Source organism: Macrobrachium nipponense, chromosome 17, assembly GCF_015104395.2.
Source record: "Macrobrachium nipponense isolate FS-2020 chromosome 17, ASM1510439v2, whole genome shotgun sequence".
NCBI lineage: Eukaryota > Metazoa > Arthropoda > Malacostraca > Decapoda > Palaemonidae > Macrobrachium > Macrobrachium nipponense.
In genome coordinates this window covers 51128117-51153539 of record NC_087210.1, presented here as the reverse complement: position 1 = coordinate 51153539, position 25423 = coordinate 51128117, and the positions used below count along the sequence as shown (strand labels likewise).

At 38.4% G+C, this 25423-nt stretch overlaps 1 protein-coding gene across 4 annotated transcripts in view; it reads left to right on the top strand.

The window, feature by feature from the left end:
• Nucleotides 1–25423, top strand: part of LOC135196214 (5'-AMP-activated protein kinase catalytic subunit alpha-2-like) — a 253287-nt gene that overhangs the window by 119881 nt on the left and 107983 nt on the right. For all 4 annotated transcript variants that reach the window (XM_064222843.1, XM_064222842.1, XM_064222845.1 and 1 more), the window contains exons 8-9: nt 9904–10009; nt 12602–12729. In XM_064222843.1, coding sequence (XP_064078913.1) covers nt 9904–10009; nt 12602–12729 — 234 coding nt within the window. The remainder of the gene's footprint in view (nt 1–9903; nt 10010–12601; nt 12730–25423) is intronic.

Genomic DNA, 25423 nt, shown 5'->3' with positions numbered 1-25423 from the left:
TTCCGCACTCCGTATTTTCATCCTCCTTTACGGGTTTGAGATGTAATTGTCCTCCGTAGTTCTTGCAGGGTCTACGGCAGTCGGCGATTCGTCTTCGCCATCATTGACTGTGTCAGTATGGTTTTTGTGTCCTCAGCCTCTCCTTTCATAGAGTAGCTGGTAATCTTCCTTCTTCAGTTCCCATTTTGTGCTTTCAGGGTTTGAGACATATCGTGCCTACCGCGATTATTGCGGGGGGCTACAGCAGTTGGCAGTTCGTCTGCACCATCATGAGTAACATTGTCCTTGTCCTCCTTTTGTTAGGGTAGCTGGTAATTTCCTTCGGTTCCCATTGGTCCCGCAGTTTGTGCGGCACAAGTTGGTATTCTCCACCCGCACAACGTTGGCATTAGGTGCTCTGGTGGTTACTCAGTGTGTGGCTTCTTCCTTGTTTCTCTCCTGCTTCTTTCTCAGCCTTTTCCTATGAATAGTTCCAGTAATCCTTCAAGGTCCGGACTTACGTCCTAGTTAATATTGGCATTAGGTGCTCTGGTGGTTACTCAGTGTGTGGCTTCTTCCTTGTTTCTCTCCTGCTTCTTTCTCAGCCTTTTCCTATGAATAGTTCCAGTAATCCTTCAAGGTCCGGACTTACGTCCTAGTTAATATTGGCATTAGGTGCTCTGGTGGTTACTCAGTGTGTGGCTTCTTCCTTGTTTCTCTCCTGCTTCTTTCTCAGCCTTTTCCTATGAATAGTTCCAGTAATCCTTCAAGGTCCGGACTTACGTCCTAGTTAATATTGGCATTAGGTGGCTTACTGGTGGTTACTTCGAGTTGTGATGGGCTTCTTCCTTGTTTCTCTCCTGCTTCTTTCTCAGCCTTTTCCTATGAATAGTTCCAGTAATCCTTCAAGGTCTGGACTTACGTCCTAGTTAATATTGGTATAACCGGCATTAGTTGGATCACGTTTTGCGACCTCTTCGCTTTTGGGGGCGTTGCTCGCCCATTGTAGCCAGCTAGGTGTCATATCATAGTCACTGGCTGGTGCGGGATTTCGCAGACGAGAGAGACTGGCTCAAGGTTGTCATTGTCTTGGTTGGTACACGTTTGGCACAACAGTGTGTGTGGTTGACTCGTAGGGGTGGGCATTCATCGCTAATGTATATGTCATATTATTTAGTTCTTACACGAATTGCGGAACGGGAGATGGTTGGCTCTTGTGATGGGGTGGACAGTGGTTGGACAAGTGTTATGTCATCGTGCCTGAGGTGGGTGGGGGTGTGTGGGATTGCGCAGTCGAGTACGACTTGGTCAGGAGTTTATCATCGTCTTGTTGGTATGTTGTTGTGCAATCGAATTGGTTGGCTCAGATATGATGGGATCATGTATGTCAGGTTTGGTATCGAGCAGCCAGGTGTAGTAAGTTCCGGGTTCTTGCGTGCTGCTCTTGTGGGGGTTCGGCCAGATGATACCTTTTGAAGAGAGAATCAGGCGCTAGTTGTGGTTTTTTGTTTCTCCGGCGAAGGAAAGCGAGTATAAACGGATGGTGGACTTTATCTATTCTCTCTTTCCGCAGTTGTGGCTCCATAGGAATCTCGCAGTTAATTCAAGCTATGTTTGATACGTTGTATTCGACTAAACATCAAGTAAGCTGGTCTGCTTTCTGCCGAGTGTGGCAGTTTTGGGGAAGATGACTCTAGGCTAGCATCACTTTGGGGCTGATTAGACTGGATTTAACCTTGCTTCTAATTGGGAATGTTCTGTATGAGGTAACGGGTAACCCTTCTGCCGGTGTATGAGTTCCAGTTTACAAGTCTGTTGAGTCTCTTCTCTCTTGGCTTCCTTTTTTGATTCCTGTGGTAGGGGTTACAGTTCGTTAGGCTTGTATTTGGAATACACGTTTCACAGCCAGTCAGAGGCCTGTTGTGAGAGTTGAGGGATGTTTCTCAAATCCTGGACTGTTTGACAACCTCTTCACTTAGGTTTCGATGAGGTTCGCATACTAGACTTACATTCCGGCTGCTGTACTATGTTCTTGTCAAGGAGAAGAGGTACTTCTTGTTAAATCATCTGCCTTGGTACTTTCAGACATTCATAACACGGTTCTGTTGAGAGCACCTCTTGCGCTCAGCAATGGTCTTTTAGAAACAAGATGTCTCCTCGATGGTCAGTTTCTTGTCGTCATCGTCATACTGTATCCGGTTCGAGCTCAAAGTTTTGTTTTTTCTTGTTGCGTACTGAGGAGGTTTAACCTCATCTGAAAATCTTATTTGGTGTACCCCAGGTGTCCATCTCGTTCCTTTTCCAAGGTGCAGTTAGTTAATTCTTGCGAGGGGTTCTTCATCGCTCTTGGAGCCTTCTACTTGGGGCTTCGCGTCCAAGGGCACAAAGTATCACGGATGGATACCCTTCGGCTTTCAGGAGGAATTTTTCAGTGTCGGCGATCGTGTAGGCGGTTATTTGAGAGTCGGTGTGAATTCTCAGAACTTTCTATCTTTAGGGATTTTCAAATTTCTTCAAAGAAAGTTTACTCTCTGGGTCCTGTCGTTGCAGTAACTGAGTTTTATGGTTAGCTTGTTATGGTTAGGATGTACCTTAGACTCAACACTTATGTTGCAGTACTTTCTTTGCAAACATCCTCACCTACCGAGTTAGATAATTAGGTGAGGATACATACAATTATACATGGTAGGTTGATTATGAGTTACCTGATTATGCTCTGTGGACAGGTCGGGCTGATTTAGAGTGATCCCACCTCCATTAAATTTTGTTAATCGGGCTAATTCAGGTGTTCAGGGAGTGTTTTGCAATATGAAGTTTTCATAATAAAACTAATATTGTAATACTTAACCTGAACACCTGAATGATTCCCACCCTCCTCCCGACTTCAATTTGATAGTGAATGATTCAGTTGGTGGTGACGAGCCTCTGGTGTCTGGTATTTGCAGCAACGTTGCCAACAGTAACACAGATAACTCATTTGACTAGATTTTACCTGCAGCGTTGGTAACACTAACAGTTAAAATTACCCTCTTAGTGGGTAAATTTGTGGGGATATAGTTCGGGCTGGTCAGTGACCAGGGCTAATTCAGGTGTTCAGGTAAGTATTACAATATTAGTTCTATTATGAAAACCACTATTCATCAGTTCAATGCCCCTCTCTACAAGAAATTGAAAGAGGTTTTTTTGATTTCATAAGAGAACCAGGTTGCTAAGTACTGTTCAGTTTTGTTACTCCTGTGATGTTGTGTTGTGGATTTTCCCGCAGCTGGCTGCAATCAGTCCATCCATTACTGCAGGTGTTCATGGGGATGTTAGTCTTTTATATTAGGAATCACATTCAGCATAGCTGGAGACGGCTGCTAAAGTTTTATAGCAAGAGCAAGGTAGTTTGGTAAATGAACTACCATTTGGGAGGGGAAACTCTGCCCTCCCGAGCCTATGTATTCACTTCGCTTTCTGCGGCTGTCGGATGATGATGTGTTTACAGCAATCTCGGCTTGACTGTTACTAGCTCTTTACAATACTTTCGTAGTGAGATCTTTAATTAATTTTGTGTTTTGTCTATGTATTATTTTGGTTTGTCATTAATTTTGGCGTATTTTAACGATGCAAACCCATAATTTTACTGTGCAGGCTTCTAGCCTACACCTACATCGAGGATGAAGGTGGCAAGGAGGGCATTGCAGAGGAGATCATGCAGAATGCTGTCTTCGTCATCCTCACCGTCTCCTTCCTCATTGTCATCGTCATCTGCTCCCTCCTTCCCTTCCTCATCCAAGACCTCGGTCAGGGAAGAAGGAGATTTCCTCTCTGTCCCCTACAAAATCTTCCCCGTAGGGAAATAATGCCGTCAGTTCACTTCATTTAGTGCAGTGTAGGCATTACTTAAGGTTCTTGGCAGCGTCCCTTCGGCCCCTAGCTTCAACTGCTTTCATTCCTTTTACTATACCTCCATTCATATTCTCATTCTTCCATCTTACTGTCCACCCTCTCCTAACAATTGTTTCATAGTGCAACTGCAAGGTTTTCTTCCTGTTACACCTATCAAACCTTTTACTGTCAATTTCTGTTTCAGCGCTGAATGGCCTTAGTTGCCCAAGTGCTTGTCATAATGCCTAAATTCTGTATAAATCAAATAAAATCAAACCCTTTGGAGGAAACAGCAGTTCTCTTGTTGGCTCTACCTCACCTAAAGGTGTAGGTACCTGTCCGCAGGCCCACATTGGTCTTTGGAATTGGGAGCTAAGGGAGTGTATACCTCAGTAACCACTCCCTCCCCTAGTTCAAGAAGTGAATCCGCAATAGCGTGAACTTTTCATTGGTACCTAACTAATTACTATACGCGAGGAGTTCACAATAGTGCGAACATCTGCGAATCCTCCAGAAACACTGCAAAACCCTGCAGAAGTGTCTGTTTAATTTATTATGTAAATTTTTTAATTTCAAGCTTTTCTGTATAAAATCTTTATTAAAAATGTATTTTTATTTTTGCACATTCATAAATATGATACAAAGGTATTACAGCACCTACCAGTTAGTGCATATACATACTTTTACAAGATGCAATACCCATTCACAAAGTTACTGCACTTTTCAAAGATGATATCCCTTCAGAAACTGTTTGATTTCTGAAGTATGTCTTCACACTTTTAAGTGTAAAATCAGTATGGAGACTTTGTGTATGCTATTTATATTTTTGAAAATATATCCAAAGGCAGTACGTAATTCACAGTGTTTGTGACTGTAAGCCCTTCATTATCAACTAATAAAACATATAAGAGACATAAGAGTTGTCGTTCTGTGAAAATTACTTTTTCAACCTCAGAGAAAAGTGCTGGTACAATATGTATGTACTATGTTATGTAATTGCAGCACATACGGTTAATGTACTTTCAGAAGTTGTGGTCCCATTCGCACTTTTTAGAGATGATACCCCTCCAGAGTTTGACCTCACATGACATTCTCTCTCTCTCTCTCTCTCTCTCTCTCTCTCTCTCTCTCTCTCTCTCTCTCTCTCTCTCTCTCTCTCTCATAGTTAGCCCCCACACTAGTTCATGATTTTTAATTGATTGGATTTTACCTTCACCCTATGCAAACATTACATATATACATAAGTTTTCTTTATTTTATTGAATTGTGTACCTTTTTTATGACTGACATGAAGTTTACCTAGTGACTCAAAGAAAACTTTCACTCTGAGGGAAAAAGAAAATGGCATCCCATGAATTAGGGGTAACATTAGTATACGTACGAAAATGGATATGTACATAGTAGTTACTGTAACTATTTTTAATTTTTACGCCAACCAGTTACATATTTCTTTTTTAAGGGTAATGTATTGAACTAACTTTTAAATGAAATTACAGTAACTTTAATTTCATTTAAAAGTTTGCTTAATACTTAAGGAGCATGATTAGGGTTGTATTTAGTGTTCAAACTCTAGAAGCAACCATTTATTAGCATATTTAGAGACCGTGCCAAACTTACATGAAACTTCCCCTTGTGCGAGGGGGTCTGGAACCTAACCTTGCGTAAGGTTGGGGTATTACTGTAGTGCTGTGTCAGGGCCTTGGCTTGACTGAGATGCCTTAAATTTACTCGACTCTACGGAGACTCGCACATCCCAATCTGCGAACAGAGGCTTCTGTCTCTATACCAGGGAGAGCACAGGGTGAGAGAAAGAGAAGAGAGACTTGGGTGCCTCAACTTTCCCTGCCGATACCGCTATCTGTACTCCTTTTACAGGGGTTTTGGGCCTGAAGGAATCTAGGGGCACATTGTGAGAGAGACGAATGCTGTCGTTGGCTGGCGTTCCTTCGACTCCTTCCAGTCCTCTGATGTGTGTAAGCGAGAGGAGTGACTCAGCCTAGTCAAGGGCTTGGCTCAAGCGGGGTTCATAGCGAGGTTATGCGGCCCTCCAGAACAGAGGCTCTTCTAGAGGTCCCCATACCAATTCCTTCTACAGGGGCTTTGGCTCCGAAGGGGTCTGGGGCACATTGCAATGAATGGAATGCTCTTGTCGGCAGGCCATTCCTTTGACTCTTTCCAGTCCACATTCCTTTGACTCTTTCCAGTCCTCTGTCGTGTGAGCGTGAGAGGAGAGTCTCGGCTGAGTTGAGGGCTCTGCTTGAGCCAGCGCCACTGCTTGACTATGCTGTGCCAAGATTTCTGCCTTACACGCAAGAACTGCTTTGCTCTTCTTGGGGAGTACCTCTTCATAATAGAGTCGTTCTCTTACACCCGAATTGCAATCATCAAAACTGGAAATAACTATGCATACCAGTCAAAAAATTTTGCCTCTACACTGGCCAGAGGAGAATTGAGTAGTAGCACCTCATTTTAACCCTTAAACGCCTAAGGGGTATAATAAAAATTGTCTCCCGTATGCCGAGGGGGTCTCGGATTGAGCGCTGAAGTGGAAAAATGTTTTTCAAAAAATCAAAGCGCACTTAGTTTTCAAGATTAAGAGTTAATTTTTAGCTCCTTTTTTTGTCATTGCCTGAAGTTTAGTATGCAACCATCAGAACTGAAAAATTATATCATTATCATATATAAATAATGCGATATATGATAGCGCGAAAACAAAATTTCATATATAATTGTATTCAAATCGCGCGCTGTGAGCAAAACGGTCAAAGCTAACGAGTTAATTTTTTTTCGTTGTATTGTACACTAAATTGCGATTATTTTGGTATATAACACATTGTAAAACGATCAAAGCAACACAGAAAATATTATCACAAAATGATGCATGAATTCTTAACATGCGGACGTAAAAAAATGTTTTTTTCAAAAATTCACCATAAATCTAAATATTGTTCTAGACTTCCAATTTGTTTCAAAATGAAGATAAATGATTGGACATTACTATACTGCAAGAGTTTTAGCTTACAATTGCAGTTTTCGACCATTTTGGACGAGTTAAAGTTGACCGAATGTCGAATTTATTTTATATATATATTTTTTATATGCAAATATTTCAAAAATGGGAAAAGCTACAACCTTCAATTATTTTTTGGTGTATTCTACATAAAATTGTGCACATTTTCATATATAAAACTCTATGAAATGCTTAATATGAAACGGAGCAAATATTCCGAGAATGCGACGTACGCATTTTGGAGATTTGCGGCGGAGAATCCGCGCGCGGAGGGAAGGAAAGTTTTTTTTTTAAATTCACCATAAATCTACATATTGTGCTGGAGACTTCGAATTTGTTTCAAAATGAAGATAAATGACTGAATATTACTAGACTGTAAGAGTTTTAGCCTACAATTGCGTCTTTCGACCATTTCGGTAGAGTCAAATTTGACCAAACATGTTTTTTTTTTCTATTTATCGTGATTTATATGCAAATATTTCAAAATTGAGAAAAGCTACAACCAAGGGTTGTTTTTAGTTGTATTGTGCATGAAATTGCACACATTTTCATATATAAAACTTTATGTGATGGCTAATTTAAAAATGGTGCAGACATTACGACAATCGCATGTGTGATTTGTTTGGAAGAGTTACCGCGCGGACGTAAGGAAATTTTTTTTTTTTTTTTTTCGTAAATTCACCATAAATTGAAATATTGTGCTAGAGACTTCCAATTAGTTCCAAAATGAAGGTAAATGATTGAATATTACTAGAGTATAAGAGTTTTAGCTTACAATTGAATTTTTCGACCATTTCGGTAGAGTCAAAGTTGACCGAAGGTTGAAATTTTGGCACATATCCTTATTTATATGAAAATATTTCAAAACTGATAAAAGCTACAACCAAGGGTTGTTTTTAGTTGTATTGTGCATGAAATTGCACACATTTCCATATATATATATAAAACTTTATGTAACGGCTAATTTAAAATGGTGCAAACATTACGACAATCGCACGTATGATTTTTTTGGAAGAGTTACCGCGCTGACGTAAGGAAAAAGTTTTTTTCATAAATTCACCATAAATCGAATTATTGTGCTAGAGAGTTCCAATTTGTTGCAAAATGAAGTTAAATGATTGAATATTACTACAATATAAGAGTTTTAGCTTACAATTTTGTTTTTCAACCATTTCGGTAGAGTCAAAGTTGACCGAAGGTTGAAATTTTGGCACTTATCGTTATTTATATGAAAATATTCCAAAACTGATAAAAGCTACAATCATGAGTATTTTTGGTTGTATTCTACATGAAATTGCGCACATTTTCATATATAATACTCCATGTAATGGCTAATTTAAAATGGTGCAAAAATTATGTCAAAGTGACAAAATAATTTCTGAGATGAGATGTGTCACTGATACTTTTTAGTGCGATAAGAAAGAAATTTGCGCTTGCGCGCCTGTGTAACAATTGTAAACAAAACAGCACCTTGATCCGTGAACTCCCAGCATCCCCCAAGGCGCGTGATTCAAAAGTTTTAGGCTGGTAGGCCTATAAGTATTTTTCCGCGAATTTTAAAAAACTTTTCTATGTTGACATAAAATACGTCCAATCGGCACCCGACAGACAATTTATCTCAACGTAAAATACGTCCAGTCGGCGTTAAAGGGTTAACAGACACTAGGGTCTTTCCTTTCTGTTATGTAACAAAGTAATGTATTACGGCCTATACTTGAACATTTTTCAGATATTTTACAGCGATTCCACTTTGTTCCTTATCAAAACTAACCTGTACTTATGCAGAGAGTTGCACATATAAATATGCATCACATTTGTCCCTCTGTTAGCATAGGAAAAAAATTGCATATTGAAGCTGATTATAAGTCTTCCAAGTTGAGGTTTGTCAAGTTGAGGTGTTCCTGTATTAGGCTTTGAGCTGAATACTGTTCTGTGTTGTGGATGTCTGCCTCTGCTAGAGATTTATCTCTTTTAGATAGTGTGGTTTGCAATGGTAGGTTTCCGTGTCCTAACACTAACAGTTATGACTTGGACCATCAATGGATTCTCATGTTTGTCACTTTTTCATAAGTTGTATTTCAACAGAGATCTTTCACTTTAACAAAAGATCCCTGGGCCTATTTTTCTACCAAGAGTAACCAGATTTGCTGAACAGGAGCATCAGTATGCAGTTAGTGCCTCACTGTGGAACTCAATAAGTTCCAGAGGTCATTTATTCCCCACGCCATTGAACTTTGGTACAGTCTCCCTGAGGATGTCTTGAAATTGAAATTGAAAGTTCAAGTAATGATGCAGTGCATTACTGTAAAAAATTTTGCTTTTTATTTGATAATTTGCATTTTCATCTTTATTTGTTTGCTCTATTTTTTTATTTCAAAAAACTGACTTCTTTTTGTATTTCCATTACCTTCTGTTATGTCTTTCTAATGAACACCATATTCTCTGGAAGCTTAAATTTCAAGTCTGTGGCCCCTGTGGTCTTATTCTTTATGAATAGGGTTCATGTTCTGAAGAATAACAAAAATGAATGTGATCCTTTAAAGAATGTGAAATTGTTAAGTCTGTGTGTGTCAGATGCTGTAAGACCAAATTTTTATGGGGATTTCACAGAAGCGTTCATATATTTGGTGTATCAGTAGCCATGACCTATACAAAAATACCAAGGCACAAACTTCTGCTTTATGAAGTTTTTTTTTATATCAGAATACAATTTTAGGTATCAAATATACTATTGTTCCATTGCATAGCATTTATAATGAAAGTTTTCACACCCTGCATATTTCAGATTAACAGTTGAAGTAATTTGAACATTATTTAGTATGATGATTTATTTATCAGTTTAGTTATTCCTCTACTCAAGAAGTTATTAATTTTTTTTAGGTTTCCAGATTACATGGAATTCTATGACGAGTTCCATTTGTTGAGTGTTGATGAATGTAGTACTATAGAGTTTCAGTGATTAGAAGCTTAGATTTATCAAGGTGTGTAAATTGTAAGATTGTTAAAATTATATTGGTTTGTTTCACAAAAGTTTTCTTTTCCAGGAAGCATGAGTGGTTTCAAAGAGATTTGCCTGCATATCTTTTCCCTCCTCCTTATGATCTTGATAGTTCAGTTATTGACCAAGATGCTATCAGTGAAGTTTGCGAGGTAAGGTAGATCTTTTAAGAATGCTAAATTTATGTGATTTTTACTACTACTGCTACTATAACTACAACATAGTGATGTTAAGTCCATCCTCCAAGGATGCAAAGTTCATGGTATGGGAGGTATTATCAGAATTGTGAATTAGTTCCTAATATGCAAAATGCATCCAAAGTGTAGTAGTATATGAAACTGTCGGGTGGAGAATGAGAAGCAGCTTATAATACTAGCAGTTATGTTATATTATTATAAGTAAAGTTTAGGAGATTTTCATAATTTCTTACATTGTGAATCATTGGATATTTAATTTTTAAGAGAATTTCTGTTTAAGGGGCTGCTTTAGTTTTGCAATGGATTCAGTCTGCCAAATTTTCATCACTGTAGCAGACTTTTATTGCAATTTTAACTGGTCAATCCCAACAATTTGTATAGAAAACCTTTTGTTACAATGGACTTTCATTGTGCTTGTGCTATATCATAAATGGCATAGGGCAAATTACTGCTGCTAGAGTGCAAGACTCTTTTCATTATAAGTGCCATGTTCTGCACAGTGGTGTCATTTTTTTTCTGCATATTAAGGATAAATTTATATTTTTCTTGTGCTGAATGATCGAGCCTGCTGTTTGTGTAATTAAGGGCTCGGTTTATTTTACTTGTGTTATTTGTATACATTTATTTGTTTTTAACCATGTGCTATACATTTATTCTTATAAGTATTATTTCAAATCTGCAAAATCCTAGTACAGTGGCACGTACCTTGAATTAAGAGTTTAATTCGTTCCGTGGCCGAGCTCGTAGCTCAGTTTGCTTGCACATCAAATCAATTTTCCCCATTGAAAATACTTGAATGTCCTTAATCCGTTCCAACCCTCAAAATGCCCCCCCATATTTGATGTTTCATGTTATTAAGAAAGGAAAATACATTTCTAAATAACAAATATAGTAGGTAGCGTATGTAAAGATATACTACTAATCTGGTTTATACTGTGTACAGGTAGTCTTCAGTTACCATAATTCGCCTTGTGATAATCCAATTTTACGATAGCCTATGGGACCGAGAGAAACCATATTACAATAGCCCAACTTTATCCCATCTTCTAGTTGAATAAGTTCAAAAACAGCAAAGATAATGATGAAAGTATTGTTTTAACATTATATTCCTTGTGTAAATGTGTACAGCCATGAACAACTGAACGAGAAACAACTTTTGATGCTAAGTACAACTGAATTGGATAACAACAACTTTATCCCAGCTTCTAGTTGAATAAGTTCAAAAACAGCAAAGATAATGATGAAAGTATTGTTTTAACATTATATTCCTTGTGTAAATGTGCACACCCATGAACAATTGAACGAGAAACAACTTTTGATGCTAAGTACAACTGAATTGGATAACAACAACATCCATTTGCCCTGTATTTAAACCATTGCATTATAGATCAGAGATCAACAAGGAAATATACAGCTAAATTTAAACCAAGTTGTAGCTGAAGCACTGAGGAAACTGTTCAAGCTGCTAATGGCTATTATCGTGCATCGGCAACAAGGATAAAACTCCCGTAAACACAACCCTACATATAATTGAGAGAAAATTATTTTATAATCAAAATTAATGGGCTTGAAAGAAACATTTTACTGTTGTTTTCACGCTGATAAAAGATAAATAACTTAAAGCTCATATTATGATGAAAGAAATTGAAAATAGCGAACGGAATAACGTAATTGTTTTACTCAATAAACATGCCGCCAACGCATCTGTTCACGAAAAAAATAATTTCATTCACAATCACAACGAGATGTATTCAAGTCATATTTTGACTTGAAAACACGTGTGACGAAAAACAACCTTGTCTCACATAAGTCTAGTATCTAGATTTTTGTTTATGCTAACTAGAAGCAAGAAAATTCACTCAAAATTGACTTAAATATGGCAAAATAAACTCGTATTCTCCATCAGCTGATTTCCAAACCAAAACATTACCCGCTGTTAGTATTTTATACAATAGTTCGAGAATACATACTATATTATTGAATACAGTGAAGTAATGTATAACTTTTTAAAAGATAGATGGAAAAGATGCATATTTATTTTTTCTTCTTTGCTTATCGTAATTTTCATCACTACGCCATCTACGTAGCAGCAGCATCTCGAGCTTGTACCTCAATTTTTTGCTCACATAACAAAGAAAAAAATCGACCGAGTGACAACTCGTACCTCAGAAAACTCTTATAATAATTCACTTGTAGGTCAAGGTGCCACTGTATTTGAGGTATTCTGTCAACCATATTTTTGCATATTGGGAAAATGGACTGTATTTGTTGTAACCTTTTATTTAATTTGTATCATTTACTTAAAAAGGAAGAACAAAATCCAAAAAAGTAAGTATTTTTAGAATTAGAATTTAATGTTATGGCAGTTTTACATCAAAAACAACAAAATCCTCAGATTGGAATTTGAGGAATGGGAAAATTAATTAGGTGAAGGCTAATTTTTGTACCTCGTTGAGTCATACTAATTAATATTATGCTGTAATTAATGAGTTTATTTAAAAATTATTGGTGAATTACAATGGTAATTTATATTTCCATTTTACACAGAAATTCCAAGTGGAAACTTCAGAAGTACAGGATGCCCTTTTGTCAGAAGACCCACACAATCAACTGAAGATTGCCTACAATCTTATTGTTGATAATAAGAGATTTGCTGATGCTAATGCACTGTATAGGTAAGTTATCTGACAAAAGTCATTATTTCCTGAAGCAGTTGGGATGTCTTTTTTGAGCATTCATCGTTATTGATAGTTATAGAGGCAGTACTCCAAACTGTGGCATGTTTTTTGGAAACTGGACAACCTTATTTTTCAGTATTCAATTGAAAGTTAAATAATTCAAAGGTATAGGATTGTAATTTTAAGTAAACAATTAGTATCTGTTTATTTCTCTGAAGATGACTGCTATGCTCTTAAGATGACTGTTATTACCCAAAAGTAAGTTGGACTTTGGTATATTCCTTTTGTTGGGAGGAAGAGAAAAATTGATGCATCATGCAAGGAATTGAGTCGTTTTTCAGAATGTAGGCAAATTTCAATTACCCCTGTTTTATCTAAGGTTTTTAAGAAGTTGCTCTCTAAGCACCTTTGTAGGTTTGTTGAAGATAATGACCTGATATCAGTAGTACAGCTTGGTATGTGTGATGCACTCTTGTCAATTTCTACCATTTTGCAGAGTGTTTTTTTATTAGGTTATGAGTCATGCACAGTCAGTTTGATTGTGAGAATCGTAATGTGCTTGCCTACAAGCGAAGGTTGTTTGGATTTGGTGGATCTTTTTTTCTTCCGAGCTTGTTCCCATTTTTATATGGGGTTGCCGTTTTGGATGAGCCGTTTCCATCTATTTCTATACTGCGCTTCTGCCTCATCAATTCCCTTCTCATGTAAGTCTCCTCTCACACACTCCTTCCATCTCTTTCTTGGTCTCCCTCTTCTTCTTCTTCCTTGAACCTCCATCCCCATAGTATGTCTCCCAGTGTGGTCCTCATCTCTCCTCAACAGGTATCCATACCATCTCAGCCTCTCCTCCTGCTCTTTCTTTGATATTTCCACCACCTTAGTCGACCCTTTATGTAGTCATTTCTGATCCTATCCTCTCTTGTCACCCCAGACATCCACCTAAGCATTCACATTTCTACCACATTCATCTTCTCCTCTGTCTTTCTCATGCTTGCTGTTTCCGTACCATATAGCATTGCTGTTGATACCACCGTCTCGTGAAATTTTCCTTTTAACCTCAGCGGTACTCTTTTGTCATAAAGAACTCCAGAGGCTGCTTTCCAGTTGTTCCAGCCTGCCTGTACCTGATGTTTTACTTATTACATACTTCCTCTAGCGTTAACAAAGGATCCTAAATACTGAAACTTATCCACTCTCTTTATTTGTTCTCCACCAAGCTGAATACTTTATCATCCCCCTCATTAGTGGCACATATATTCTGTCTTAGATCTACTTATTCTCATTCCTCTGTCTTCCAGAGATCTACTTATTCTCATTCCTCTGTCTTCCAGTACCTGTCTCCATCTTTCCAATTACATTTCCAGATCTTCCCTGCTCTTTGCACACAGAACAATATCATATGCGTACAATGTGTGCCATTGTATTGCCTCCCTTACTTCCTCTATTATAACGTCCATCACCATGTTAAAGATAAATGGGCTCAGAGCCGACCCCTCGTGTAATCTTACTCTCACCTCGAAACCCTCTGTCTCCCCAACACTGCTCCTCACTCTGATAAATTCATTCTGTGCCTCACTCTTATAAATTCATTCCGTGCATTTCTCTTTTATCAATCGCACATACTTCTCTGGCACCATCTTTTCCCTCAAACTCCTCCATACTTCTTGTCTCAGGACTCGGTCATGAACCTTTTCCCCGAATTTCTCCATTAATTGCCTCAGACAAAATATACTATCTGTTGTTCCCCTTCTCTTCATAAATCCCATCTGCTCTTTACCTATTTGTACTTCTTCTCTCAGTCTGGCATCTATCATCCTTTCCAGTATCTTCAAAGTGGGGACATCAGTTTAATACCCCTATAATTATCACACTCATGGACATCGCCTTTCCTTTTAAAAACTGGGATCAATAAACTCCCATGCCACTCTTTCGGTATCTTTTCCTGCTCAAGGATCTTTATCATAAGATCATACAGTATATCCCCTCCTTCATCTCCCTAATGCTTTCCATGCCTCCACAGGAATTTGCAGTAGGTAGAACCCAAAGGGTCTGGTGTTGATGGCCAGTATAATAGCTTTGATAATGTCATTTCATATGTTCTCAGAGCATTGTTATTTGACCATTGCTGTTTATTATCTATATACTAAGGACATGTGGCCAGATTTTGAGAACTAACTTATTGCATACTCTGAAGATTCATTACTTCTAGGTGTTGCTCCCTCTCCTTGCCTTAGGTATGTGGTTGCAAATACTTGATTAGAGATCTGGCAAGTATTCATGATAAAGAAAATTGGTGATAACAGTGCTTACCAGTGCCAATAAACTGTTAAGTGGTGATCGCCGCTGATAACCAGAGATAGGCACCGAAAATCCATTTATTGTTGTCGCTAGACAAGTCCTGTAAAACCAGATCACCAATAACCAGGGGACTACCTGTATAAGGCGCAGAGACAGCTTGAAGTACTATATGCAAAATACTGTAATGTGTTCATATACAAAACAAACCCTCGGTCTTAACATTGGGATAAATATTCTGGCACCAGCCAAAAACCGGTAAAGTTAAAAATTGTGTACACAAGGGACTACTATTGGCATCTGTGCATGGTCACGATTCATTTGGAGCCACCCACATACCCTTCTTTAACCCGTGACCGAGTTAGTTGTTCTCTTTCCGCCTGTAAGAGAGGTCTTGCTTCTGTTTGCGTATGAGATTTCCAGACGATGTCATGAACATGGCGACTTCTCATGCTTCGATAAGATGTCTCCGGATCTTGAAGCAGCAGATAAATGCCTGTGTATCACTGTGTTTTTTAACGTCAGAGTACACAGAGCCTCATCCAAAGTGTAGCAGGCCATAGGTTTAGGAAAGCTATGTTTAGATCCAGTTGCTTCGCCACCTGTACCACTTGATATTTCATATCCCATCTAGTTCATCTAAGGATTCATATCTTGTATGCATCAGGAGGGGCTTTGGGAAATAATTTTGACTAATTGGGCTCCTTTCCCTGTGGGAACAGGGTGTGCGTCGCCATCTTGTTCTTTGTTCCAGATACGGAGGTACAGTTGATGGTGGGTGTGTGGTCGACATTAGGCTTATCAGGAGTACCAACCCTAGATGAGCAGTTGGTTCACTTTATGACATCTTGCTTCCCTCCAGGTTCCCTCACTATGGATGTCCTGTATATCTGATCTTCATTGAATGGGTATCAAATACTTCGACATCTGTAGAGACACAGATAGTAGTACAACGCCTCAGCATTTTGGGCTAATGTTGCTGTACCTACAGTGATAACAACAGCGGCCTCAAGCATTCTGTCAAGTGCTGATGTCACATCCAAGATGCTTTGCGACGTCACAAACATGGCTACCACCATGACATCACAGCCTTGGCCGACAGCGAGACTTGCTTCCACTCATACTTTTTCAATGTACCAGAGTACTATACAACTACACTTTCTGATTCAATGACATGCACATTTTTTGGGAAAATTGCAAGCATTGAGAATAACAAACATGCAATGGGAAAAGATGCAAGTCTTTCCTTCTTATTCTTTCGCTTCGGCATCTACACAAGCTTCGGTAATGTTGACATTTGTGCGTTCTCCAGGCAATCGTTCATGGCTGATCCTTGTGCCAAGAGGGGAAGAATAGATTCTTCTCCATCTTCGAGCCAGGACTGTCGCTTTTCTCCATCATCGAGCCAGGACTGTCACATCCCTATTATAAAGAAAGCACAAGGAGTACGTAGTTGTAAATGTCAAACAAGTGACTGATAGAAGCTCCATCAAGGTGGTGGGGAAGAGTTGGGGAACCCTCGAATCAGGGACTTTGTGACTGTTATTCATGCCAAGAGGAGAAGAATAATTTCTTCATCTTGAGCCAGAACTGTCACATCCTTGTAAAACATAACAATGCCACAGCATTTTGGGTCCCTTTGTCATTGCCATGAGTATGATCAACGACCTTGTGCTTCCATCAAGCGTGATGACGTCATAGACAAGACTGCAATCAAAATAGTGGCATTCGTGACGTCACGACAGTCTACTGCTGCCAACTTCTCGTCTTCGGTGACGACGAGTATAACTACACTTTCATATTTAGGAGCATGCACTTTATGGAGAAATTGAAAGTTTTAGAAGGAAAATTGAAAAGGCACAGAAGGCGTGAGATGTCATCTTTGTGATATTATTTTTTTCTCGTAGGCTAAACCGCGAGATACTTGTGCATGCTCCATTTATACTTTGATAAGGGACTTCGTAGCACCCCGTGCCAAGAGCGGATTTATTTCTTCGTCTTCGAGCCAGCACTATCACATCCCTCCAAAAGAAAGCTCAAGCAGTAGTTATTAGCTCAGTGTAGACGCCTGACGTCTAGGTTTTCAACAGCCCAGTGATACGTCGTGAGAACAATGATGACTGTAGAACTATGACAGTCATGAGAACTATAATGACCATAAGAACCATGACGACCATGAGAAATAGGGCGGCCGTAAGGATTATGGCAGCCATGAGAACTATGGCGGCCATAAGGACTATGACAGATATGAGAACTATGACGATCATAAGAATTATAACGACTGTAAGAAATATGACAGCTGTGAGAACTGTAGTGACCATAAGGACCATGCAATAGTTAATGAGATATGCGACGTTCTCGTTTACGTTTGGAGAGCAGTGAAAGGGGCAATAACCACATTCAACTGCTGTCTCCAACATTTGAGCTCCCTCACAACCAGTCAATGGATTCATCCAGTTAATCACAGACAGTCTGCATTGTGGGAATTGATAGATTGGGTTGACCCAAGACTTCAAACTTTTTCCAGGTAGTAAGAATTCCTTTGTTTATCATTTGTGTACAATCTGGTTTGTCCCTTTGAGAATATTAATCAAACCTTTGAGAATATTGAGCAAACACTAATACTTTTACACAAGTAGTTATAATCATTCAATAAGTTAGTTCCTTTACAGTGAAGTACTGGGGTATCATTACTCTAAACAATAACTCGCAAAACACATTTTTAGTTTTCTGATTGTACAGGACTGTCTTCGTGTGAGTAGAATTATTTTATAAATCTATAATCTTAAGATTCAGACCTGCTCATTGAAGTAGGTACTGGATTCTAGACCATGAACAAGACTTCAAGTTGAAAGAAGGAGGTGGAACTATTTACTTTAACCAATTTTAGGTTAACCTAAGTGGTGCAGTTTGTAGCCCGAGCTACTATAGCCTAGCTAATTCAGTCATACCTTTTAGCCTGACAAATGGTTAAATTCTTAGCCTGACCCAGCTGGTTAGAATCTGCCTCTACTATCTTAGTTTAGTCTGAGTGGTCGAGTTCTTAGTTTACCCTAGCCTAGTCTAGTGCCCAGACTAACTAGTTTGACCATATGTACCAACTTAGCCTAGCAATGATTGATGTCTTAGCCTGGCTAACTTTTGAACGTGAATTTACTATCTTAGTTTAGTCTGAGTGGTCAAGTTCTTAGTTTAGCCTAGCCGAGTCTAGCACCCGGACTAACTAGTTTGAACATACATGTACCAAATTAGTCTAGCAAATAGTTGATCTCTTAACCTGGCTAGCTTTTGAACCTGAATTTACTGTCTTAGTTTAGTCTGAGTGGTAGAGCTCTTAGTTTAACCTAGCCTAATGTCTGGGTTCCAACATGCATTTATCAGCTTAGCCTAACAACTGGTTGACGGCTAAGCCAGTCCTCGCTACTTTGAGCCTTCCTTTATTATCTTAGCTTGGTCTGAGTAGTAGAGTTCTTAACTTAGCCTAGCTTAACCCAGCCTAGTATCTAGGCTACTTATTTCTAACATACATTTACCATCTCAGACTAGCAGGTGGTTGAGGATTAGCTTAGCCTATCTAGTTTGAACTTTCTTTGACCACCTTACCCTGAGCTAAGTGGTTGAGATTGTAGAATAGTCTAGTATATCCTAGCCTAGAATAACTAGCTCAAGGCTACTGTTACCAAATTAGCCTTCCTAAGTGTTGGAAGAATTAGACTAACCTATTTAGTTACAAACTATACTATAACCATCTTAGCCTGACCTATGTCTTGGAGGTCTCGGCCTAGCCTAGCCTAGCCTAGCCAAGCCAGTTTGAACCTGTTCTTGCCAACTTAACCTAGCATAGCCAGTTTGAAATTGACCATACCTACTTAGCCTAGTCTAAGTGGTTGGTTTCTAGACTACCATAGCACCTTCAAACGAATCTCATCCATCCTGGCCTAGTTTCTAAGGGATGAAGATTTGAAGTGCTTAACCTAGCCTAGGTGGTTCAATCGTCAGTTTTCTGAAGCAGGTTATTAAACTTCATGACATCTGCAAAAGGAAGGTTGGGAATTTCCCATTCTTCAAGGGTTGGAGATTGATTTCAGTTAGGGTGAGTACAGTTCTGAACTAAGTTGCTCATGAATGACACCATGGTGGTTTTTAGCAACATAAGGTTTTCTCCTTTGGAAAGTAACATAGTGAACATATGTCAGTACATTATAACAGATCACTGCGTAGAATGTTTTTGCTGTGGTAAAGGAACATTCCTTTCGCAGAGTGAGCACATCTCTGTTTACAGTGTAATTCCTTTGACAGCAGGATAAGTAGGACGGGTCTGAGTAGAACGTATTATCATAGGACATTCTTTTGGGTTTTCCTATGATATCATCCATGTACTTAAACACCTACGTAAGACCTCTATACTACATGGTTCTTGCTCTTCGACCAAGTGGAGGATTCCATTCGCGATCTGGGAACAACTGGGAGGTTACGCATGTCCTCTGTTCTACCTGTTCCATCATATCCTGAGCAGAGGAATGGGTTCCAATATTTGAGTTGGACCCAAGAAGAGTGACTGCTAAGGTTTCATCTTAGTACAACCTTCTATGCCAGGTTCGTGAGGAGAGATACCACCAATCAGTAGCATTGTTATCTCGGGTCTGGATTTTGTCCAGTACGCTTTTCAAACTAAGAGATCTCAGGAGTTTGTGGGTAGAGCCGCAACTCAGATGTTAGATGACTCAGAGGTTCTCTCCATTCAAAAGTTTCTGTTGATTAGACAAAGAACTTGTGGATGTCTCTTCAGAACAGAGGAAAGTCTTTCTGCTTTTTACCTGTAGTACTATGGGAATACAGATCTGACTGGTGATAAGGTCATCTGGAATGTTGACATCACTTCACACTAGGTAATCTTTGTGGTTCAAGAACTTTGAGCTGGGTTGTTCACATAAGAAACTTGGACCAACTACATGAGAACATACAGTCTGGTCCCAAATTATGAGTGTTCGAATTGTGCGATTCCCCTTTTATGCGGTCGATAGTTCTCAAAAATAGATTTTCTGTATCTGTGAAGCTGTTCAAAGTATTTTAGATGTGGGGGGGAAGGTTTACTGGTATCTGAGAGAAGGGGGGGGGGGATGCTTGGGGGGAAAAAACTATTATTCCTCCCAGAGGGAATGTGAGGGAAAGATTTCCTGCTCAGCCATTAGCTAAGACGGAAGGCTCTACCTCACGCATTTGTTACATCATAGCACAGTGTGTATGAATGATCAGTATCATCACCATCGTCATAAGTATTATTCAGATCTGCGAAGTGTATTCTGATCATCCGCATCATGTGTGCATCTGCCTAGAAGTCGAAGAGGAAGACCTATTTTCTCAAAACTAAAAAGCTTGCCTTTAAGTTGAAGATGAAGGAAGGAGCAACTTCCATTTTGGCAGCAGTCGACATCTTGAAATCTGTAATTGCTGAACATGAAGTAAGAATTTTTTTCTAGGTTAACTTGTTTTAACTTACTTTTGGCCTTTGATGATATATTTTTTCTATTGTTGAAATAAGTTTTGATGAAAATGACTAGTAAAAAGAGAGAGAGTCTGAAATTTTGAATTTTTATCATTTCTTTTTAAGAAATTGTAATTTCATATCGAATTTTGAATTTTCATCAGCTCTTTTTTATCGTAGAATAAATTTATATGAAAACGATTACATAGTGAAGGTGCCGAACAAAGAAACTGAGATAGGTGCTCGTAACCAAGTTTGTTAGGCCTAACGGGAGTGAAGACACACATGATTCCAGTACCCGAAACGGTTCACAAAGCCTTCCTTCAGCTGAAGAACTCTTGACGGAGGATGAGATAGAGGAGTTTGAAGTTTTTTTTTGGCAGAGGATAGGTAGAGGAAATTCCATCAAAAGTTTTTTAAAGGAAATGCCTGTATCATACTAAGTACACTTGTACCCAATGGTGACATTGTTTACGTGTGGGAGTTTTCACCATCCTGTGTGTAATTTTAAACTTTTTTAAGTTATTAAAACCTTTTAATGTTTTATTTATCCATAAGAACAATTTCATATTAAAAAAATTACAGTTTAATACATAGAAAGTATTGAAAATGGGTAGTATAAAAAAGTTTGATGAGTAAAAAAGTTTGATGGGTAAGTTACTGTTTGCCTTGGCCCTAATGGAATTATTCCCATAAGGTATGTGTTTCAAAATCTGCAAATTTTCAATTTTGTGAGCGGTGGATCGACCAAATTCTTGCATAATTGACGACCGTACTGTACTCTGTAACTGATTAGTCAGTCAGGTTACAGGAAACTGACTTTAGGAAAATGTTTTCCCGCTGACCTTGGTAAAGTGAGAGTACCCCATAACCAGGCTTTTGACCTAAATTCAAAAGTAGTTCGGACCAATAGTTTTTCCAGTTTGCCCCTGAAGTCATGGTAAGGAACCAGTATCTCACGGGTTATGATGACAGATCTGCCTCTTGTTTTTTTTTGTGTTCATTACAGCGTGGGGTTTGTTTTTAACAACCTTCAGGATTGTCTGCCTTCACTTGTCAAAGTACTCCTTGGTTATTTAAAGGACCCCTTCACCTAGAATGTAAATGTGGTAGATGTTAGGTGAACACAAGCCAAGCCAAGGAAGAGGGATCAGAAATTTCCATGTATTTATTATTTGAGGCTATTAGTCAAGCCTGCTCCTGATAGTCAAGTCCGTTATCAATTTGACATTTAAGAACATATCTGTGCAAATGATGGGGAGTGTTGGTTCACAGCTGTGTCAAACCACTTTTCATGTTCTCCATAAAGAAGAATACCCACAGTTCCTTTGACACTTCATTGCAAAGTTCTGTCAGAAAGTTGTGTGCTTATTCAATATGCTGCATGGACAAAGACTTTTTTGTTGGTTCAGGCCGAGTCAGGAGAGAAGTGCCAGAAAACCTATTCAACAGAACCGAAAGAGTGATGATGCTGGGAAGGCAAGAACCTGTGATGTTAGAACACATATCGGGCAATTAAGGAGGTGTCTGTTCATAGGATTTTGAGAATTGATTCATAGTTATGTCAAACCATTTTTTCAATTCCCTTTACATAAAGGATGTTGCTCATAGGTCCTCAGACACATGTTCCATGGGTCCTTCGGTGGCTGCTCAGCAAATTGTGTAACTCATCTAGCACCCCTGGTGGGTCAGTTAGTGTCTTGTCTAAGATGAGGGTATGAAAGTGAAATGGATGAGATAACTGGTCTCTTTCCTTTTCAATTTTCTTTCTCCTCCATTACTTATGGGCAATAAGAAGAGAGTACTGTCATAGGCCGCCATAATGGACAAGATACTGGTGAGGGAAGTAGCCATACTGTTAGTTATCATCAGTGTAAGATACCTATCAGTAGCAAGACATTTCTCTCTATATCAAGGGGGCCAGGAATGATAAACCTACATAAGTGGATACATTGGTAGTAGAACAGATACATTCTTATCTTCTTCATACACAATGAACTATGGCATTGTATAGAAATCCAGAAGTCGGAATCTATATGATATTCATACATATCTTAGATTCTGAAATACTGGTCAGTTGTTTCTTAGAATACTGTTATTGAGATAACTGATCAAAGGTGGCAAACCTCCAGTTGGTTATTAGTGTTTAACTCCCACCAAAAATAAGTCTATCCTAATGTTGATACCGAGGGTTTGTTTTGTATATGAACAAATATTTAATCAATTTGTATCTTTCATAACTAACAAACCTGAGGTCTTAACATACAAAGGCCCACCTTTAACCACCCCTCTAACAACTATAACCTGGGTTGGAAGAATAAATAACTCGGTCACGGGTTAAAGAGGGTTATGTGGGTGGCTCCACATGACTCGTGACCACACACAGGTGCCAACAGTCCCTTGTGTACAGTTTTTTAACTTTACTGGTTTCCAGCTGGTGCCAGAATATTTATCCTAATGCTAAGACCTCATGTTTGTTAGTTATGAAAAATACAAATTGATTAAAAATGTCATGTTGATGGAAATTTGTAGCAAATAGTTGGGTGCTGTGGGGAATGTTGTCATTTTTGCTGTTTACCGTTCTCTTGGAATTAATAATGAAAATTGATTACAGAAACTTGAAAGATACTGAGTATACTGATGGTGCTCTGTTTATCAACCGAACACCATACAATTTATGAAACCAGCATAATAAGAGTACATCATATATGCTAGAGGCATAGGGCTTGAGATAAACCTAAGAAAAGCAAGTATGCACAAAGAGATGAAATAACACTCGATAGAGAATGGATTATTGAAATTGAGAATTTTAAATATTTAAAAACAGTGATGTCCAAGATCTTTTGAGTTGGAGTTGCATATGACACAAAAGTGCAAACAAAATAATGAGCAGAATTAACAAAATTTAGAAGTGAGATAGACATGAAATTTTAAAAAGTAAGATTATAAATTTGCTTAGTATTATCTATATTGCCATATGGACTTGAATCAATGTATGATAATGATAATGAAATTACCATGCATTTTAGTGGATAAAGCTCAAGGTGTATCAGCAATCAGTTGACAGATTAGTGTGGAAATGATATTGCAAGGGAAATTACTGACATTTCATTTGTAGATTAGATAATGTTGAAGAGGAGATGGAGACAACTTTGACATATATTCTGCATCACCATGAAGATATTAGTGTGTGGTAGTGCTTCTCTCTCTCTCTCTCTCTCTCTCTCTCTTCTCTCTCTCTCTCTCTCTCTTTGTCCATCAATTATCATGTAGAAGGTGACATTATTTTGCAAAATGTCCTTATTCTTTATTGAATTAATTAATGGCAATGGAGGTTTGCCGGTGTTGCTAGGAGAAATTCACATTTCAGTTAGTTCCTTAATGCTACCAGCGCCCCTTTTGGGGAAATGTAGTACAAACAGTGGTAGGATTATTGTCAGACTTTTGATAGTGTCAGTATCTACTAACTTCCTACAATACCAGCCATTGCCTTTAAATTGAAAGGTAGCTCATTACCTTAATCTATTAATATATTTTCCTTCAGTTTTCATGTCCTCCATTGTGTATCTGGGTAATACAGCAGTGTTGATAATTGAGAGTAAACTAAATAATGTTTTTTAATTATCCATAATGTTTTACTGTATTCTAACAGTGTTATAGAATTTTTTAATATAGTATTACTAAAGAGGCAATGGTCAATATGAAAATTATATAGGAGCAAAATAAGGAGTTGTAATTTTAGGCAATAATAGAGTTCTCAGTTTTGACATGCTGATTGACACTATACAAACTTGAGTACTAGGTACTACTGTCATCACTACTTTGGTGACAATCCTGTAATTATGTTATATATTTCCACAGCCCCCAACCTTCCCCCTCTCTCTTAAGAAAGCATGGATGTCAATAAATTTATGTGAATTACCCCCCCTCAGTCCTGCCTCAGACCCTTAGGTACCAATATAGCATCTTAGCACCTCACTATATCAATTAGTTATACAGTATGTTACTGCCAGGTTGTCTGAGTCACTGTGACTTCATTGTTTTAGTAGGACGAGTAATGGAATTTAAGTGTATTATAGCATTCTTGCATTTTGTTAATTTCTGATTTTTGTGTTAATGATGTCTTTTGCATTAATTAATATGGCATCTCCAAAGAAACTTGCAAAGAATGTCACACCTGGCAGACTAGAAAATTATAGATGACAATAAAGGAATTTTGTGGCATCAGTTTAATTTCAGATATGGTACTTTATGCTATTACTTTCATATGTTCCAACTTATTTGTTTACTTTGATTCAATTTTCCATTCTCATTTAAGAACAAATCTTCTGGATGAACCCTGTGAGCATTTGGAAAATGTGACAGTGGTCTTGTTAAATTGCAAGTAAATTAAGCTCCCCACAGTTATGCAATGATTGCAACTGATGTTCATCAATGCTAACATTGGAAAAAAAGGATACTTACCTTTTAGAGTGAGGGTTCTTGTAGTATAGAGGTTGTGGGAAGGCAGCTCTAAGAATGTAATTAACAAGGCAGGTAAAGAAAATGAAGATACTCTTATAAGTATTTTGCACACCGGAGGAAAAGGCCAGTCAAAGTCCTTGTTCTTGTTGTAGAGTTGAAGGCAGTCTCTTGAGAAGCTTGGCCACTTTCTTGATTCGCTAAACGTGAGAGTAGGATTACACCAGGGGTCGGCTCTGAGCCCATTTATCTTTAACATAGTGATGGATGTTATAATAGAAGAAGCAAGGGAGACAGTACCGTGGAACATATTGTATGCGGATGATATTGTTCTGTGTGCAGAGAGCAGGGAAAATCTGGAAGTGAAATTGGAAAGATGGAGACAAGTACTGGAGGACAGAAGAATGAGAATAAGTAGATCTAAGACAGAATATATGTGTACCACCACTG